The 18,308-nt window shown below is 44.7% G+C and overlaps 1 protein-coding gene across 8 annotated transcripts in view; it reads right to left on the bottom strand.

Moving 5' to 3' along the window:
- Positions 1-18,308, bottom strand: part of SORBS3 (sorbin and SH3 domain containing 3) — a 92,735-nt gene that overhangs the window by 61,765 nt on the left and 12,662 nt on the right. For 6 of the 8 annotated variants that reach the window (XM_058194755.1, XM_058194752.1, XM_058194749.1 and 3 more), the window contains exons 2-3: positions 2,477-2,587; positions 1,098-1,346 (exon numbers count right to left, since the gene is read on the bottom strand). In XM_058194755.1, coding sequence (XP_058050738.1) covers positions 1,098-1,346; positions 2,477-2,521 — 294 coding nt within the window. In that variant the 5' untranslated portion in view covers positions 2,522-2,587. Of the gene's footprint in view, positions 1-1,097; positions 1,347-2,476; positions 2,588-2,843; positions 2,984-18,308 lie in introns of those variants that run through there. The other 2 variants (XM_058194750.1, XM_058194754.1) reach the window with 2 other exon arrangements.

Here is an 18,308-nt window from a genome sequence, read left to right as displayed (position 1 = left end):
GGGCTTAAAAATTTTTTAGCAAGGGGTTCTCTGCCTGGTTGCTGGGTGGGCGTGGCCATGGTGGGTGTGGCCTAGTCGGCCTCCTGCACCACAATGGGAGGGGGCATTTTTGCCCTCCCTAGGCTTTGGAGGCATTCCTCGAGCCTCCGGGAAGGCGAAAACAGCCTCCCCAGGCTACGGAGGACCGCTGGAACTTCCCGAACTTCCGGTAGGCCCATTTTTTTGCCCTCCCCGAGCCTCCACGCACATCCTGCATCCAAAACGGGCCGCGTGAGGACCCCTGGGCAGGGTTGGGTGGGCAGGGCCAGCCAGGAATGGGATTTGGGGGGTTCTCCAAACTGCACAGAATCTTAGCTAGAGGTTCTCACAAACCAGGGGAGAAATCTTAAAATTAATTTGCTACCGGTTCTGTGGGCGTGGCTTTGTGTGTGTGGGGGTCATGTGACTGGGTGGGCGTGGCTATGTGACTTGGGGATCAAAAGAGAGAAACTCACTAACAACGTCCTGCTGGAGCAGGGTTGGACTAGATGACCTCCGGGTCCCTTCCAGCCCTGGATTATCCTCTGAAGCTGCATCTAGTGCCAGGTTTGTACTCCTTCCTTCCTCTCCTTCCTTCCTTCCCTGCCTTCCTCCCTCCTTTCTTTCTTTCTCTCTCTCTCTCAAAAATGAACCCCCCCATACACACCGTTTTTTGGCTAGCAGGCTTCAGGGAAGCCTGCTGGGAGCAAAAACAGACTCTCCCCACCACCCCATTTTGTAGCTAGCAGCCAGCTGAGGCACGCGATCACCAGAGGCTTTTTTTAAAAAACTTTTAAAAGCATTTTTAGAAAAAATGCTTTTAAATGTAAAAAAAACAAAACTCTGATGATTGCGCTGCTCAGCTGGGCATGGGGAGGGGGGCAGGGATTTTTGCTACCAGTTCTCCAAACCACCTGCCACCATCGCTACTGGATCGGGCAATCCGGTCCGAACCGGGAGTATTTCACCCCTGTCCCGAACAACTGCGAACCCCCAGCAGCCCACCCCTGAATCTCTACAAGTGACTTGTAAGACCCCAATCTTCCCCAGTCAGCTTGGCTCAAAGAAGGCAGACTCACTCTGTAGTACTTGGGGTCCCATTTATTTTGTGGGGTGGACGTAGCCCGCGGAGAAGTGAAACTCCCACTACGGATAGATGCTCTCTCCTGGAGGTGTGAGGGGATAAAATCATCCAGCCTAAGACCCAGAGTTCCCACAGAGGCTCCAGCTCTCGAGTGATGTGGAGGAGATGTGAAGCTGGACCCTCTCGAGGCAGGTGAAGGATGGTCTCCACCATCATGAACATGCTGGTCAGCAGGTGGCAAACCCTGAAGGGAGTGGGGTGGGTAGGTGGGTGGAAAAAGAAAGAAGTTCAAGACTTTCGATCTGGAAAATTGGAAACGGTTGATGGCGAGGTGGTGTTTTCTTTTGTACCCCGGTATTGTCTCAAGGGGACGCAGCGGCTTAGTGGGTAAGAGATGCTGAGCTTGTCGATCAGAAAGGTCAGCAGTTCGGCGGTTCGAATCCCTAGCGCCGCATCACGGGGTGAGCTCCCGTGACTTGTCCCAGCTTCTGCCAACCTAGCAGTTCGAAAGCACCTAAAAAATGCAAGTAGAAAAATAGGGACCACCTTTGGTGGGAAGGTAGGGACACGCTGGCTCAGTGGCTAAGACACTGAGCTTGCCGATCAAAAGGTCGGCAGTTCAGCAGTTCGAATCCCTAGTGCCGCGTAATGGGGTGAGCTCCCGTGACTTGTCCCAGCTTCTGCCAACCTAGCAGTTTGAAAGCAGGTAAAAAATGCAAGTAGAAAAAATAGGGACCACCTTTGGGTTCCTTGCGCCTTTGGCATTGTGTCATGCCAGCTACATGACCATGGAGATGTCTCCAGACAGCGCTGGCTCTTCAGCTTTGAAATGGAGATAAGCACCGCCCCCTAGAGTTGGGAACGACTACCACATATGTGACCTTTATTGTCTCTGCTGTTGTTCTAAATCTCCTGGTTACAACGAGAAGGACTTTCCCACCCTTTGCTCCTGACCTTTTGGCTGGGAATATCCCCAGATTCTAAGGGGATTTCCTGCAAGCAGAGAAATTGTTGCTTGTTGATCATTAGTCCCTATTTCATAGGCTCTTCCTGGACATCACGAACAAGCCACAGCAGGGCTTCCAACGTGCCCACGCCTTTGTTTTGGAGAGCGAATCATCCCAAACACATCATCATTCCTTCCATGGGAAGCTGAGATGGGAATGCCTACTTTTGATGCTGGACATGCCTGCTGTCTAGAAGGGCCAGTGCTGGATTTATTTATCGCAAGCATCAATGGCTCCCCTGGGATCTCTATCCAACATCTCTTGATATCAAGCTCAGAAAATATTTCCTGTTATTTTTAAGAATCACTGTGCCTTACGCAACATCCATACTAATAATACCATGGCAATTTGAAGCATAGACACTCACATTTGGGGGACGAAGCATTGCAGATCCAGGGTTGTCAACCACCATCAAAACTTGTCCGTAGCAAAATTTTCTTCACCTTGAACAGGAGGATCAGCTGAAGGTTGTTTACTCCTGAGTAAACAGAGAAGAAACCTGTTGTACGAAAAGGGCTTTGAACTGCATCAGGAGGTCATACTCTCTGCACTCTTGAGTCAGAATATCCTCTTCCCTAACTATAAGGGACCACCCATCAGAAAACCACTGTGCGAAAGGATCAGAGGTGGGTTTCAGCTACTGGATCAAGTGATCCGGTCCGAACCGGGAGCATTTCTGGAGGCAAGGGATTCCACTGATTAATTGTTCTCACTGTCAGGAAATTTCTTCTTACTTTTAGGTTGGATCTCTCTTTAATGTCTCCTCCGCCCATTATTTCTTGTCCTGCTTTGATGCTTTGGGGAATAAGTTGACTCCCCCTTCTCTGTGACAGCCCCTCAAATCCTGGAAGACTGCTATGATATCACTCCTAGTCCTCAACAATATCAAACGATACGAAGAATCCTATCCCTGCCCTGCTTTGTTTTTTTTGACAGTCAAGGACAGTCTTCCGAGCACAAAAGCTGGACAGTCTCTCCCTTCCTTTGTTTCATGTAATTACTCTTCAGTTGCTAGCCAACTTTCCGGCTCTTCACAATAATGATTCATTACCCCTAGCACTCTTAAAGAAACCTGTGTGTTTATCACCCTTGTCAAAATCTTCGCTGAACTGTGCTTTTAAAGGGGGACTGACATAATGAAACACAAATTAGCCAACCTCATTCCGCTTAATGCATTTGGTGAGCTGAGCCAGCTATTGGCTTACAGCTCAGCTTGTTATCCAAAGAGAGAGAGAAAAATGGGTTAGATCAGGGGTGAAATCCAGCAGGTTCTGACAGATTCTGGAGAACCAGTAGCGGAAATTTTGAGTAGTTCAGAGAACTGGCAAATGCCACCTCTGGCTGGTCCCCAGAGTGGGGTGGGAATGGGGATTTTGCAGTATCCTTCCCCTGGAGTGGGGAGGGAGTAGGGATTTTGCAGTATCCTTCCCCCAGGAATGGGGAGGGAATGGGGATTTTGCAGTATCCTTCCCCTGCCACACCCACCAAGATACGCCCACCAAGCCATACCACTCCCACCAAGCCACGCCCACAGAACCGGTAGTAAAAAAAAATTGGATTTCACCACTGGGTTAGATCCATACACCATGGTTAGCTTCAAAGCAAGGGTGTCAAATGCAAGGCACGGGGACCAGATCTGGTCCATGGGGCCGCCCTGGAAATAGCGAAGGACTGGCCCATGGTGCTTCTGCCACGAAAACGGGCTCCCGAACTCTGTTTTCACTGGCAGAGGGTTGCAGGAGGCCCTGGTAGCCGAAAACAAAGCTCGGAGCCTGTTTTTGCTGGCAGAGTGCTCAGACCACCACAGGTCCCCCCACCACGAGTGACATTGAGCTGGACACACCCACCCTGGCCACGGCCCCCCCTGCCTGCCCCATGTGGTCAAACAAAACCCCGTGCAGCCCTCAATGAAATTGAGTTTGACACACACACACACCCCGCTTCAAAACAAATACATGCAGCATGCACGAAGATGGAACCACACCAGTCCCTTTCCTTGTCACCACCCATCTCACCTCAAATGGCAAGAGCGAACGAAGGTGTCCCAAATAAGGGATGGTTTGAGCTGCAGGATGGATAGCTAGGATGCACCCTATATTCTTTGCAAAGCTTTGCTTCTCTCTGATCCAGGGACTTACTGGAGCAGGGCATCTAACTATTCTCCGTTTCTGACACCACTGGGCACTGGGCAAACAAAGCTGTCTTTCTACTGTTGGTCCCGTGCCCAGAGCAAGGTCACTGCTTGGTTCAGTCTGCCAGCACATCCAGGATGGAAGTGGGGACTGACTTTTGTTGCAACAGGGACTATGCAAATCACTCGATATTAATAATTCAGCCCCAAACAGGACGCTACAGTTTGCTGGAGTGCGTGCCCGGATTCTTGTGAGGGTGTCAAGAGAATTGGCACGGTGGGACAGGAGGAAGCCAAAGTTTACGAGTGGGAGAGACAGGCATCCCAGAGAGCTAACAACTTGACGTGGGCGGAAGCAGAGGGAGGGAACGGATGGGTTGTTGTAGCTTGGTGGTAGAACGCACGGCTGCTGCATTGGAACACCTGGAACACTGCAACCAATTTTGGTCAGCATACTACTTGAAAGATGTTGAGACCTTGGAAAAAGTTCAGAGAAGAGCAACTAAGATGATCAAAGGCCTGGAGACTAAAACATCTTATGAAGAACGGCTGCAGGATTTGGGTTTGGCTAGTCTAAAGAAAAGAAGAATTGGGTGGGGGGGGACATGATAGCAGTATTCCAGTATTTGAGAGGCTGCAAATTATTCTCCAAAGCACCAGAGGGCAAGACAAGAAATAATGGTTGGAAACTGATCAAGGAGAGAAGCAATCTGGAATTAAGGAGAAACTTCCTAACAGTGAGGACAATTAACCAGTGGAACAGCTTGGCTTCAGAAATTGTTGGCGCTCCATCACCAGAGATTGTTAAGAAGAGACTGGACAGCCATTTGTCTGAGATGGTACTGGTTCTCCTGCTTGAGCATGGGGCTGGACTAGAAGACCTCCAAGGTCCCTTCCAGTTCTATTCTGTTCTAACTTAACTGATTCAACCTGCAGCGCCTCCGGGTAGGACTGAGAAATCCCACACACAGCACTCGCTATGGGCTGAAACTATCCAGGAGAGAACAAAACCAAAGAAGGTTTGTTCCAGACAATATAGGGAGTCGTCGACCTACAATCATTCATTTAGTGACCATTCAAAGTTACAACGACGTGGGAAAAAAGTGCCTTAGGAACATTTTTCACAGTTACAACCTTTGCAGGTCACATGATCGAAAACCTTGGTCACATGATCGAAATTCAGACGCTCGCAGGGGTGAAATGCTCCCAGATCGGACCGGATCTCACAATCCGGTAGTGATCATGGCTGATAGTTCGGCGATCCAGTAGTGATGGCGGAGCAAAGCACCGCCCACTCGCTCGGCTGTCATTACTTCCTGTTTTTAGCCAGGAAGTGATGTGTTTTTTTACCTTCTGCGCATGCCCAGATGGTAAGGAAAGTAAGTAGATTTCACCCCTGCACACTTGGCAACTGGTTCATACTTATGACCGTTGCTGTCCCAAGATCATGTGATCCCCTTTTGTGACCTTCTGACAAGCCAAATCAATGGGGGGAAGCCAGATTCACTTAACAACCGGGTTACTAAAACTTATCAGCTGCCGTGATTCACTTAACAACTGTGGCAAGAAAGGTCATAAAATGGGGCAAAGTCAGCTTAAGAAATGTCTCACTTAACAACAGAAATGTTGGGCTCAATTGTGGTCGAGGACTACCTGTAATGGGTTAGAAAGATTTGTGTCTAATTCAGTATATAGGTTAAGTCCTCAACTTACAGCCATATGTTTAGTAATTGTTTGAAGTTACAACGGCACTGAAAAATGTGAATTACAAGCCAGGGGTCTCCAACCTTGGCAACTTTAAGACTCATGGACTTCAACAATGGGCCTCTGGTGGCTCAGACTGCTAAGACAGTCTGTTATTAACAGCAGCTGCTTGCAATTACTGCAAGTTCAAGCCCCACCAGGCCCAAGGTTGACTCAGCCTTCCATCCTTTATAAGGTAGGTAAAATGAGGACCCAGATTGTTGGGGGCAATAAAAGGTGACTTTGTATATAATATACAAATGGTTGAAGACTATTGCTAACATAGTGTAAGCCGCCCTGAGTCTTCGGAGAAGGGCGGGATATAAATGCAAATTAAAAAAAATAAATTAAAAAAAAACTCCCAGAATTCTGGGAGTTGAAGTCCACGAGTCTTAAAGTTGCTCAGGTTGGAGACCCCTGTTACAAGCGGTCCTTATACTTAACAACTGCCACAGTATCCCGATGGTCACATGATCAAAATTCAGACACTTGGCAACTGGTGTGTATTTACAATAGTTGTAGCATCCTGGTCTTATGGGATCGCCGTTTGCGACCTTCCCAGCTGGCTCCTGACATGCAAAGTCAAGGGGGCAAGATGGATTGGCTTAACAACCACATAATTCACTTAACCACCGTGGTTTAAAAAAAAAGGGAATACAATGAGCTGCAACTCATTTAACAACCACTTTGCTTTAGCAACATTAATTGTGGTTGCAAATTGAGGACTGCCTGTCACACAGCTTTTTTAAAACCTGAAGAATGGAATGGAATGGAATAGAATAGAATAGAATAGAATAGAATAGAATAGAATAGAATAGAATGGAATGGAATGGAATGGAATAGAATAGAAAATATGGGATGGGATGGGATGGAATTGAAAATATGGAATGGAATGGAATGGAATAGAAAATATGGAATGGAATGGAATGGAATGGAATGGAATGGAATGGAATGGAATAGAATAGAATAGAATAGAATAGAATAGAATAGAATAGAAAATATGGGATGGGATGGGATGGGATGGGATAGAATCGAATCGAATCGAATCGAATCGAATAGAATAGAATAGAATAGAATAGAATATAAAATATGGGATGGAATGGAATGGAATAGAAAATATGGAATGGAATGGAATGGAATGGAATGGAATGGAATGGAATGGAATAGAATAGAATAGAATAGAATAGAATAGAATAGAATAGAATAGAATAGAAAATATGGGATGGGATGGGATGGGATGGGATAGAATCGAATCGAATCGAATCGAATCGAATAGAATAGAATAGAATAGAATAGAATAGAATAGAATATAAAATATGGGATGGGATGGGATGGGATGGGATGGGATGGGATGGAATAGAATGGAATAGAATAGAAAATATGGGATGGAATGCAATAGAATAGAATAGAATGCAATAGAATAGAATAGAATAGAATAGAATAGAATAGAATAGAATAGAATAGAAACACAGAACAGAGCAGAGCAGAACAGAACAGAATAGAGCTGGAAGGGACCTTGGAGGTCTTCTAGTCCAGCCCCCTGCTCAAGCAGGAGAATCTATACCATTTCAGATAAGTGACTGCGTAGTCTCTTCTTAAAAACCTCCAGGGATTGAGTGCCCAATTGACTAATTTAGAGCTTCATAACAATTAAGCCTTTGCTGCAAACAGGTTTTTGTGCAATATTTATTTATTTATTTATTTATAAGACAGCATACAAAAACTCCTCGACCCACATGTACTCTTTCCCCTCTCCCCCCCCTTCAGCTGTGGATCAAAGACCCTCTTAAAATTGCTCAGATGCCAATTGGAAAACAACAAAGAATTAAAATTGCTAAGCATGCAGGACTCTGACCATTATAAATCAGAAAGCATTCTGGTTTTTGAGAATCTGTTGGAGGTTGTCCAGAAGAATTCATCACTTTATTCCTCTTTTAAATCACACCCATGTGCTGTAACTTTATATGAATTTTGCTAAAACCTACGGTTGCAAATTAATGTTTCAAAATTAAAATAATCCAGTCAAGATTCCCGAAAAGCTGAAGAACACAACTAAATACCAGATTTGGTAGAAATGTAGCACGTACGCTGCCTAAGCTATATGCAGCAGAACTCTGCATTTAAAAGAAAATAATTCAAGGTAACTCAACATTTCTGAATCTGGAAAAAGCTTATCTTTGTAAAGCTACAGATTAAAACACAGACCGGGTTCCGATAAAGCTCTTTCTACGGTCTCAATGTCTTTTTAAGACTTTAAACTTTAAGGCATGTGGACTTCCACTTCCAGAATTCTGGGAGTTGAAGTTCACAAGTGTTAAAGTTGCCGAAGTTGGACAGCGCTGCTTTAGTTCAATCAAGAGTATTCTCCCAGGAATGTAAATTCTTACACCTGTGAGTTGTATCTCACATGGAACCAGGTTTACACACTGCACGAAACCATGGTTTCCTTAACCACGCTTGATGAGTGAGTCCCAATTGTGTGGACGCACAATGCTGCAATCAATATCAAACAAGCCACTTTATAACAGCGTGAAGAAATTTTTTCCAGAATTAGTGTATATTTATGGCTTAATTCTTGCGGTAAGCCACAACAGATCTCGTATTAAACTGTAAGCGATTGACTGACAATTCTTCACTTTACGATGTATTGGATGGAGCTTTTTTTCGCAGCGGTCACTAAGTGAACATGGCGGTTGTTAAGTCAACCAATGGTTTTTGATAGGAGTGGTTTTCCAGAAAACCATAAGTAAATTCCAATTTTTGGCAAAATTGTCGTAAAACGAAGTGACATGACTGTGAGATAAATGGCTTTAAATAAATGCAGCCCGGTTGCCAAATGCCCGAAATTCAGTCACATGACCGAAGGAGGAGCCCATCGTAATTTCAAACCTAGGTTGTAAATCATCCCAAAATAGGTTGTTGTTGGTTTTTATTTATTTATTTATTTTTGTCACAACATTATATACAAGCACATACATTGAAAGGAAACAATAGGACAGGAACGGTAGGCACTTTTGTGCACTTATGCACGCCCCTTACAGTCCTCTTAGGAATGGGGTGAGGTCAATAGTAGACAGTTTTTGGTTAAAGCTTTTAGGAATTGGAGAAGAGACCACAGAGTCAGGTAGTGTATTCCAAGCATTAACAACTCTGTTACAAGTCATATTTTCTGCAATCAAGATTGAAGCGGTTAACATTAAGTTTGAATCTATTGTCTGCTCTTGTATTGTTGCGATTGAAGCTGAAGTAGTCTTTAACAGGAAGGACATTGCAATAGATGATTCTGTGTGTTAAACACAGGTCTTGTCGGAGTCGGCGGAGTTCTAAGTTTTCTAATCCCAGGATTAGAAAAGTTTTAAGTTTTTAAAGTTTTTAAAAGTTTTTAAAAGTTTTTAAGTTTTTTAAGTTTTTTAAGTTTTTAAAAGTTCTAAGTTTTCTAATCCCAGGTTCATCAGAAGGATCACTAAATTGAGGTCCATCTGTTTGGCACAATATTCTAGGGCCGTGATGGTAAACCTATCGCACGCGTGCCACAGGTGGTATGCAGAACCCTCTCTGCGGGCACGCCAGTTGTCGCCCCAGCCCAGCTTTACTGCGCATGCGCGCATGCCTCCCACTGACCAGCTGGTCTTCAGGTCTCTGCTATGCATGCGTGGGGGGGCAAGTTCTTCTCTAATCTCTGCAGATTCCCCCCCCCCAGCGCACCCTACATTTCTACTCTATTTCTGCCGCCCGCACCAACCTAGAAGCCAAAACGGGGTGTGAGGGCGCCACGCAAGGGCCCCCTATGCACCATTTTGGGCCTGGAAAGCCTCCTGCACCAAAATGGGGTGCACGGGGGCCGGGGCGCATGCGTGGGAGGCTGGGACACTTGCACGGGGGATATGTACAGGGGATGCTCGCACTGCATTTTGGGGGTTCGGGCACACACGGCACTTGGCACCAAAAAGGTTAACTATCACTATTCTAGGGCAAAACCAAACCAATCGCATTGTAGCTTAGAACAGGGCTCTCCAACCTTGGCAACTTTAAGCCTGGAGGAGTCCAATTCCCAGAATTCCCCAGCCGGCAAAGCAAAGCTGGGCGGGGAATTCTGGGAATTGGACTCCTCCAGGCTTAAAATTGCCAAGGTTGGAGCCCCCTGGCTTAGAATAATGTTTGAACCCAGCTGAACAGTTTTGCAAAGAATATCAGCAAGCACGACATGTATTTAAACAAAATTATCCTCCACACCTAACGTTTTTCTTATAAGGTGACCCAAAATAGAATATATTACTTTGTTCTTCCCAATTAGATTGGAGAGTACAAGACATGTTGTTTGTAGGGTCCCAGAATTACTCAAAGACCAAATACAGACTTTTCCCCCCCGATGCCAGCAAAGCTGTTATTAGAAGAAGAGGTCAACTGAAAGAAATAAGGCCACAATTTATATGAAATCCAAAGGGAAAGAAGCCTGTCAATCAGCTACAGAAAGAAAAAAAAAGCTTTGAAATACTAACAAATATGTCACAAAACCAGCTTTTACAGCACTCAAAAACTAAAAACACAGTAAGCGTGTTATCTAAGATGCCACAGACCCGATCCTTTGGCAGAATTAAAACTGTTATTATTAGGAGTCAATTTATAAACGTTCATAAAAATATAGAAGAAATGTGATAGTTCTACAAGAAGAAAATTAGAATTTAAGTTGTGAAAGTTGGACCATAAGGAAGGCTGAGCGCCGAAGAATGGAGGCCTTTGAACTCTGGTGCTGGAGAAGACTCCTACGAGTCCCTTGGACTGCAAGGCGATCAAACAAGTCAGTCTTAGAGGAGATCAACCCTGACTGCTCTTTAGAAGGCCAGATCCTGAAGATGAAACTGAAATACTTTGGCCACCTAATGAGAAGGAAGGACTCCCTGGAGAAGAGCCTAATGCTGGGAACACTGGTCAATCTACTATTGACCTCACCCCATTCTTAAGAGGTCTGTAAGGGGTGTACATAAGAGCACAAACATGCCTACCGTTCCTGTCCTATTGTTTCCTTTCATTATATCCAATTAATATAGTTGTTACATACTTATGCTCAGTGGTGGGATTCAGCCAGTTCGCACCACTTTGGGAGAACCGGTTGTTAACTCTCTGACCAGTTTGGCAAACTGGTTGTTGGAAGAAATCATTAGGGCAGAGAACCGGTTGTTAAATTACTTGAATCCCACCAATGCTCATATATATGCTTATATATTATATAGTTATTTTCATGCTTATGCTTATATATATACTGTTGTGACAAACAAACAAACAAATAAATAAATAAATAAATTACGGGACCGCCTACTGCCACAAACAGCCTCCCATCGATCTGTGCGCTCCCATAGGGAGGGCCTCCTCAGGGTGCCGTCGGCCAAACAATGTCGACTGGCGGCTCCCAGTGGGAGGGCCTTCTCTGTGGGGGCCCCTGCCCTGTGGAATGAGTTACCTCTGGGGCTACGCCAACTCCCCGACCTCCGGACCTTTAAGTGTGAGCTTAAGACTCTTTTATTCCAACGGGCAGGGTTGGCCTAATTATAATAGGGGTGGTTTTATTGGGTTTATTTTATATTTTATTAGTTTTAAATTATGGGGCCAATTTTTAGAATCAGATTTTTAAATAACGTTTTTAAACTTGTCTCTTTTGGTACAATTTTATTTTGGCTGTAAACCGTCCTGAGTCCTCGGAGAAGGGCGGTATAAAAGTATGATTAATAAATAAATAAAATAAATAAATAAATAAATAAAAGAAGGGGACGGCAGAGAACGAGGTGGCTTCTGAAGAAGGAAATTTCATGCAGAAAAACTACACATAAACTACACAGCTTAAACCCATTTCTAAATTCAATTTTTCTCTCTCTAAAGCTACCACATTTTTTTTTTCTAAAAAAGGTGGAGAGCCCACATATCTTTGCCAAGGGTGTGTTTCTCACCCTTGGCAAAGATACGTGGACCACATGTTCAGTTGAGAAACATTGCATTAAGTGATAAACATCAGTTGGTGGTGGAGCCTTGTTCCCCTCTCGGGGCTTTCTTGCGTCTATCTTTTTTCCAACTTTTCCAGCCTTGCTCTTTTTAAAATGCTATCTGGGGCATCTTTCCCTCCTGCTGCATCTAACTTCTTTCCACAAAAATTCTTGGGCGAAATTCTGAACAACTGACACCCAAATGGGTGGAGATGTTTACAACTGTACGAGGCAGAAATGCCTCGGCTTTAGTTAAAACAGCTTGAACACATTTCGAACCACACAAGGCTCAAGGTTGACTCAGCCTTCCATCCTTCCGAGGTGGGTAAAACGAGGACCCAGATTGTTGGGGGCAAGAGGCTGACTCTGTAAACCGCTTAGAGAGGGCTGTAAAGTACTATGAAGCAGTATATAAATCTAAGTCCTATTGCTATTTTCCTTCCTTCCTTCCTTCCTTCCTTCCTTCCTTCCTCCCTCCCTCCCTCCCTCCCTCCCTCCCTCTCTCTCCCCAAAGCATTATTGCAGTATATTTCTGCCCACTGCCAGCAGTTCGATCCTGACTGGCTCAAGGTTGACTCATCCTTCCAAGGTGGGTAAAATGAGGACCCAGATTGTTGGGGGCAATAGGGTAACATTGTAAACCGCTTAGAGAGGGCTGTAAAGCACTGTGAAGCAGGGCCGGTGAATAGCGCAGGCTGGTAAAGCCTGTTATTAAGAACACAAAGCCTGCAATTACTGCAGGTTCAAGCCCGGCCCAAGGTTGACTCAGCCTTCCATCCTTTATAAGGTAGGTAAAATGAGGACCCAGATTGTTGGGGGGGCAATAAGTTGACTTTGTAAAAATACACAAATAGAATGAGACTATTGCCTTATACACTGTAAGCCGTCCTGAGTCTTCGGAGAAGGGCGGGGTATAAATGTAAACAAAAAAAAAAGTATATAACTCTAAGTCCTATTGCTATTTTCCTTCCTTCCTTCCCTCCCTCCCTCCCTCCCTTGCTCCCTCCCTCGCTCCCTCCCTCTCTCTCGCCAATGCACTATTGCAGTATATTTCTGCCCACTGCCAGCAGTTCGATCCTGACTGGCTCAAGGTTGACTCAGCTTTCCATCCTTCCAAGGTGGGTAAAATGAGGATCCAGATTGTTGGGGGCAAGAGGCTGGCTCTGTAAACTGCTTAGAGAGAGCTATAAAAGCACTGTGAAGCGGTATATAAGCGAAAATGCTATTGTTATTTGTGAGTGTTGTGAGTGTTATTTGTGAGAGCAAAACAACCTTCTCTCTTCCATGAGATTTGAAGTCTAACATGTATAAAGGTAAAGGTAAAGGTTCCCCTTGCACATATATGCTAGTCGTTCCTGACTCTAGGGGGCGGTGCTCATCTCCGTTTCAAAGCCGAAAAGCCAGCGCTGTCCAAAGATGTGTCCGTGGTCATGTAGCTGGCATGACTAAACGCCAAAGGCACACAAAACCTGTTCCCTTCCAACCAAAGCTGGTCCCTATTTTTTCTACTTGCATTTTTTACGTGCTTTCGAACTGCTAGGTTGGCAGAAGCTGGGACAAGGAACAGGAGCTCACCCCATTATGCGGCACTAGGAATTTGAACCGCTGAACTGCCGACCTTTCGATCGACAAGCTCAGCGTCTTAGCCACTGAGCCATCGCATCCTTTCATGTATAGAAGGCACCTAATTGGGAAAGATTGTCCTAACCTAATTACTATAATTGTAAAAAAGCAAGAACTGCTTTAATAAACAGACAAAGACTAAATCATGATCAGATGGAAAGAACGGAATGGATGGAAACTAATCAAGGAGAGATTCAACCTAGGAACTAAGAAGAAATGTCCTGACTATGAGAGCAATTAACCAGTGGAACAGCTGGCCTCTGGAAGTTATGGGTGTTCCATTACTGGAAGTTTTTAAAGAAGAGGTTGAACAGCCATTTGTCTAAAAAGGTCTTGGGCTATCTGCTTAAGCAGACCTCCAAGGTCCCTCCCAAGTTTTATATTCTTATAAATATAAGATTATATTCTTATAATATATATATATATTATATTTATTTTATATTCTGATAATACTTTGACCTGTGTGCATTTTTGTGTCCGTGTGTGTGTACAGACATGTGCAAATAGCTGTTATACAACTTTCACCCTTGAAATCAAATAATGTTTACGGACTAGAAGACAATTACTGCTAAGGACAAAGGTAGGCTGTGTTTGCATTTCCATACAACTTCACTCCGTTTCTTTATCAGAGAAATCTTAAACGTTATGGAAATGAAGCGCCTACACTTGTCCTCTGCAATTCCTATGGCCATAGTCCAATAGAAAATATTCAGTATAAGGGAAACAGTGAATTCAGGGGCCAAAATGTAAAAGAATCCACGAACTCCAATTTCTTTTGTTAGGACAACTTGGCCTGTCTTCACAAGTTCAAGTATCACCTTCTAGACAAGCGGTCATCAACCTTGGCAACTTTAAGACTCGTGGACTTCAACTCCCAGAGTTCCTCAGCCAGCTTTGCTGAGGAACTCTGCAAAGTTCCTCAGCACTTTGAGTCACCCTTCATGGAAAAGTTTGGATTGAATTAAAAGCAGGCAAATTATATATTGCCAGGTGCTATTTAAACAGAGTAACCGCTGGACCCTGGCTGCTCTTTAGAAGGCCAGATCCTGAAGATGAAACTCAAATACTTTGGCCACCTAATGAGAAGGAAGGACTTCCTGGAGAAGAGCCTCATGCTGGGAAAGATTGAGGGTAAAAGAAGAAGGGGATGGGAGAGAACGAGGTGGCTGGATGGAGTCACTGAAGCAGTCGGCGTGAGCTTAAATGGACTCCAGAGGATGGTAGAGGACAGGAAGGCCTGGAGGAACGTTGTCCATGGGGTCACGATGGGTTGGACACGACTTCGCAACTAACAACAACCACCACCACTGTACTGTAATAGCCATAGCACTTAGACTTATATACCACTTCACACTGCTTTACAGCCCTCTCTAAGCGGTTTACAGAGTCAGCCTATTTCCCCCAACAATCTGGGTCCTCCTTTTACCGACTTCAGAAGGATAGAAGGCTGACTCAACCTTAAGTGGGTCAGAATCGAACTGGCAAACTGCTGGCAGCCAGAAGTCAGCAGAATTAGCCTGCAATACTGCAATCTAACCACTGTGCCACCACGGCTCTTAATATTTTATTTATTTTCATTTTAAAAAATTAAAGGTTTTTCCTGATTAGTCATGTCCAACTGTAGGGCATAGAATCTGTCTGTCTGTCTGTCTGTCTGTCCGTCCATCTATCCATCTTTATCTCTATCATCTCTATCTCCTGTCTATCTCTCTGTCATTTATCATCTATATCTCTGTCTGTTTGTCTATCCATCTATCTCCATCTTTATCTCTAGAATAGAATAGAATAGAATAGAATAGAATAGAATAGAATAGAATAGAATAGAATAGAATAGAATAGAATTTTATTGGCCAAGTGTGATTGGACACACAAGGAATTTGTCTTGGTGCATATGCTCTCAGTGTACATAAAAGAAAAGATACGTTCATCAAGGTACAACATTTACAACACAATTGATGGTCAATATATAAATATAAATCATAAGGATTGCCAGCAACAAGTTATAGTCATACAGTCGTAAGTGGAAAGAGATTGGTGATGGGAACTATGAAACGATTAATAGTAGTGCAGATTCAGTAAATAGTCTGACAGTGTTGATGGAATTATTTGTTTAGCAGAGTGATGGCCTTCGGGAAAAAACTCATCTTGTGTCTAGTTGTTCTGGTGTGCAGTGCTCTATAGCGTCGTTTTGAGGGTAGGAGTTGAAACAGTTTATGTCCAGGATGTGAGGGATCTGCAAATATTTTCACGGCCCTCTTCTTGATTCATCTTTATCTCCTGTCTGTCTGTCTGTCTGTCTGTCTATCATATGTCGCCCATCTCACTTCTAAGCAACTTTTGACATATCAACTCTTTCAACCAAAGATGATTAGAAGAGGTGGGAAACAGGCAGTGCCACTCTGTTTAGATATAAAGTAAATTTGGTTTAACATGACAGTTAAGTAGTCCAACTTAATGTTGTTGTTGTTGTTTTCTTCTGTTCCGTTAAAATTACAACTTGGCGACAGTTACTGAAAGGTTTACACGCCTCAGACCCATACATCCTTGGTTTAGAATGGATTTCCTATGTAGCTTGGAACCGACCCTTGTGGACACAGCGTGCTTAATTCTGCCGTCCGATCAAAGAACAAGATATATTATTCTATGACAATAGGAGGACCGCTGACTCCTACTTCCATATCGGTGAAGGTTCCCAAATAAATCTCTCTGCGGGTCTTCGAAAACAACGTGTGCACTGTTTGAACAGGTTAAACATTCATAGCCTTTCCATTTTTGTGGACTGCAGCTCAACCTCCCCGAAGTTAGCAAGTTCATTATGATTAATAGATTTCCATCAGGGTTTCTCAGGAATTTTCTCAGGAAAGTATTTAGGGCATTGCTTCCACAGAATCTCAAGCACTAGACAACGGATTTCGTCTTCTGCCATATCCATCATCAGACGACCATCACGTCGGCATTTATCAACAGCCGCACGAAAAAGTGCTGGTGAGTTTTGTCCAAACTGGTCCCTTAGGTTTGGAAGCCATGATGTTCTTCTTCTGCCTGGACCTCGTTTGCCTTCAATCTTTCCCTCGAGCGTTAATTGAAGGATGCCGTATTTTCCTGGGTGTCACATCACATGTCCGAAATATTCTAACTTTTGCTTTTTTATGGTTTTGATGATTTCCCTTGGCTTTCCCAGGCGGCTTATCCCCTCCTCATTTCTGATTTTGTCAACCCGGCTTATATGCAACAGCTGCCTGTAAATCCACATTTCAAATGCTTCTAGTCCCGTCAAGTGGTTTTCTGTCCGAGACCAACTCTCCACTGACTGCTAGCTGCAGATCAGCGGATCGAATCTCACCAACTCAAGGTTGACTCAGCCTTCCATCCTTCCGAGGTGGGTCAAATGAGGACCCAGATTGTTAGGGGCAAGAGGCTGACTCTGTAAACTGCTTAGAGGGGGCTGTAAAGCTCTGTGAAGCAGTATATAAGTGTTATTGCTATTGTCCGTCCATCCTTCCTTCCTTCCTTCCTTCCTTCCCTCACTCACTCACTCACTCACTCACTCACTCACTCACTCCTTCCTTCCTTCCCTTCCTTCCTTCCTTCCTTCCTTCCTTCCTTCTTTCCTTCCTTCCCTCTGCCCACTGCCAGCAGTTTAATCCTGACTGGCTCAAGGTGACTCAGCCTTCCATCCTTCCAAGGTGGGTCAAATGAGAACCCAGATTGTTGGGGGGCAAGAGGCTGACTCTGTAACCTGTTTAGAGAGGGCTGTAAAGCTCTGTGAAGCAGTATATAAGTCTAAGTGCTTGCTTCCTTCCTTCTTTGGTTCCTTCCTTCCTTCCTTCCTTCCTTCCTTCCTTCCTTCCTCCTTCCTTCCTTCCTTCCTTCCCTCCCTCCCTCCCTCCCTCCCTCTGCCCACTGCCAGCAGTTTGATCCTGACCTGTTCAAGGTTGACTCAGACTTGCATCCTTCCGAGGTGGGTAAAATGAGAACTCAGATTGTTGGGGGAAAAAGGCTGACTCTGTAAACTGCTTAGAGAGGGCTGTAAAGCTCTGTGAAGCAGTATATAAGTGTTATTGCTATTGTCCGTCCTTCCTTCCTTCCTTCCTTCCTTCCTTCCTTCCTTCCTTCCTTCCTTCCTTCTTTCCTGCCTTCCCTCTGCCCACTGCCAGCAGTTTAATCTTGACTGGCTCAAGGTGGCTCAGCCTTCCATCCTTCCGAGGTGGGTCAAATAAGAACCCAGATTGTTGGGGGGCAAGAGGCTGATTCTGTAACAGAGAGGGCTGTAAAGCTCTGTGAAGCAGTATATAAGTCTAAGTGCTTGCTTCCTTCGTTCTTTGGTTCCTTCCTTCCTTCCTTCCTTCCTTCCTTCCTTCCTTCCTTCCTTCCTTCCTTCCTTCCCTCCCTCCCTCCCTCCCTCCCTCTGCCCACTGCCAGCAGTTTGATCCTGACCTGTTCAAGGTTGACTCAGCCTTGCATCCTTCCGAGGTGGGTAAAATGAGAACCCAGATTGTTGGGAGGCAAGAGGCCGACTCTGTAAACTACTTAGAGAGGGCTGGAAAGCTCTGTGAAGCAGTATATAAGTCTAAGTGCTATTGCTATTGCTATTTAGCTTTGCCAGTTGAATCGGCATTAAGGCTGACCCAGTTTTTCCTGACGCCCAAAGTGCCACAGAAACAGAGTGGAAATTATCCGGTACCAGCAAACATCTCAAGTGGGCTTAAACATGGCTACAGAGATGG

Source organism: Ahaetulla prasina, chromosome 9, assembly GCF_028640845.1.
Source record: "Ahaetulla prasina isolate Xishuangbanna chromosome 9, ASM2864084v1, whole genome shotgun sequence".
Lineage (NCBI taxonomy): Eukaryota > Metazoa > Chordata > Lepidosauria > Squamata > Colubridae > Ahaetulla > Ahaetulla prasina.
Note: the sequence above shows the minus strand (reverse complement) of the source record. Positions and strands in the feature narration are given on the sequence as shown.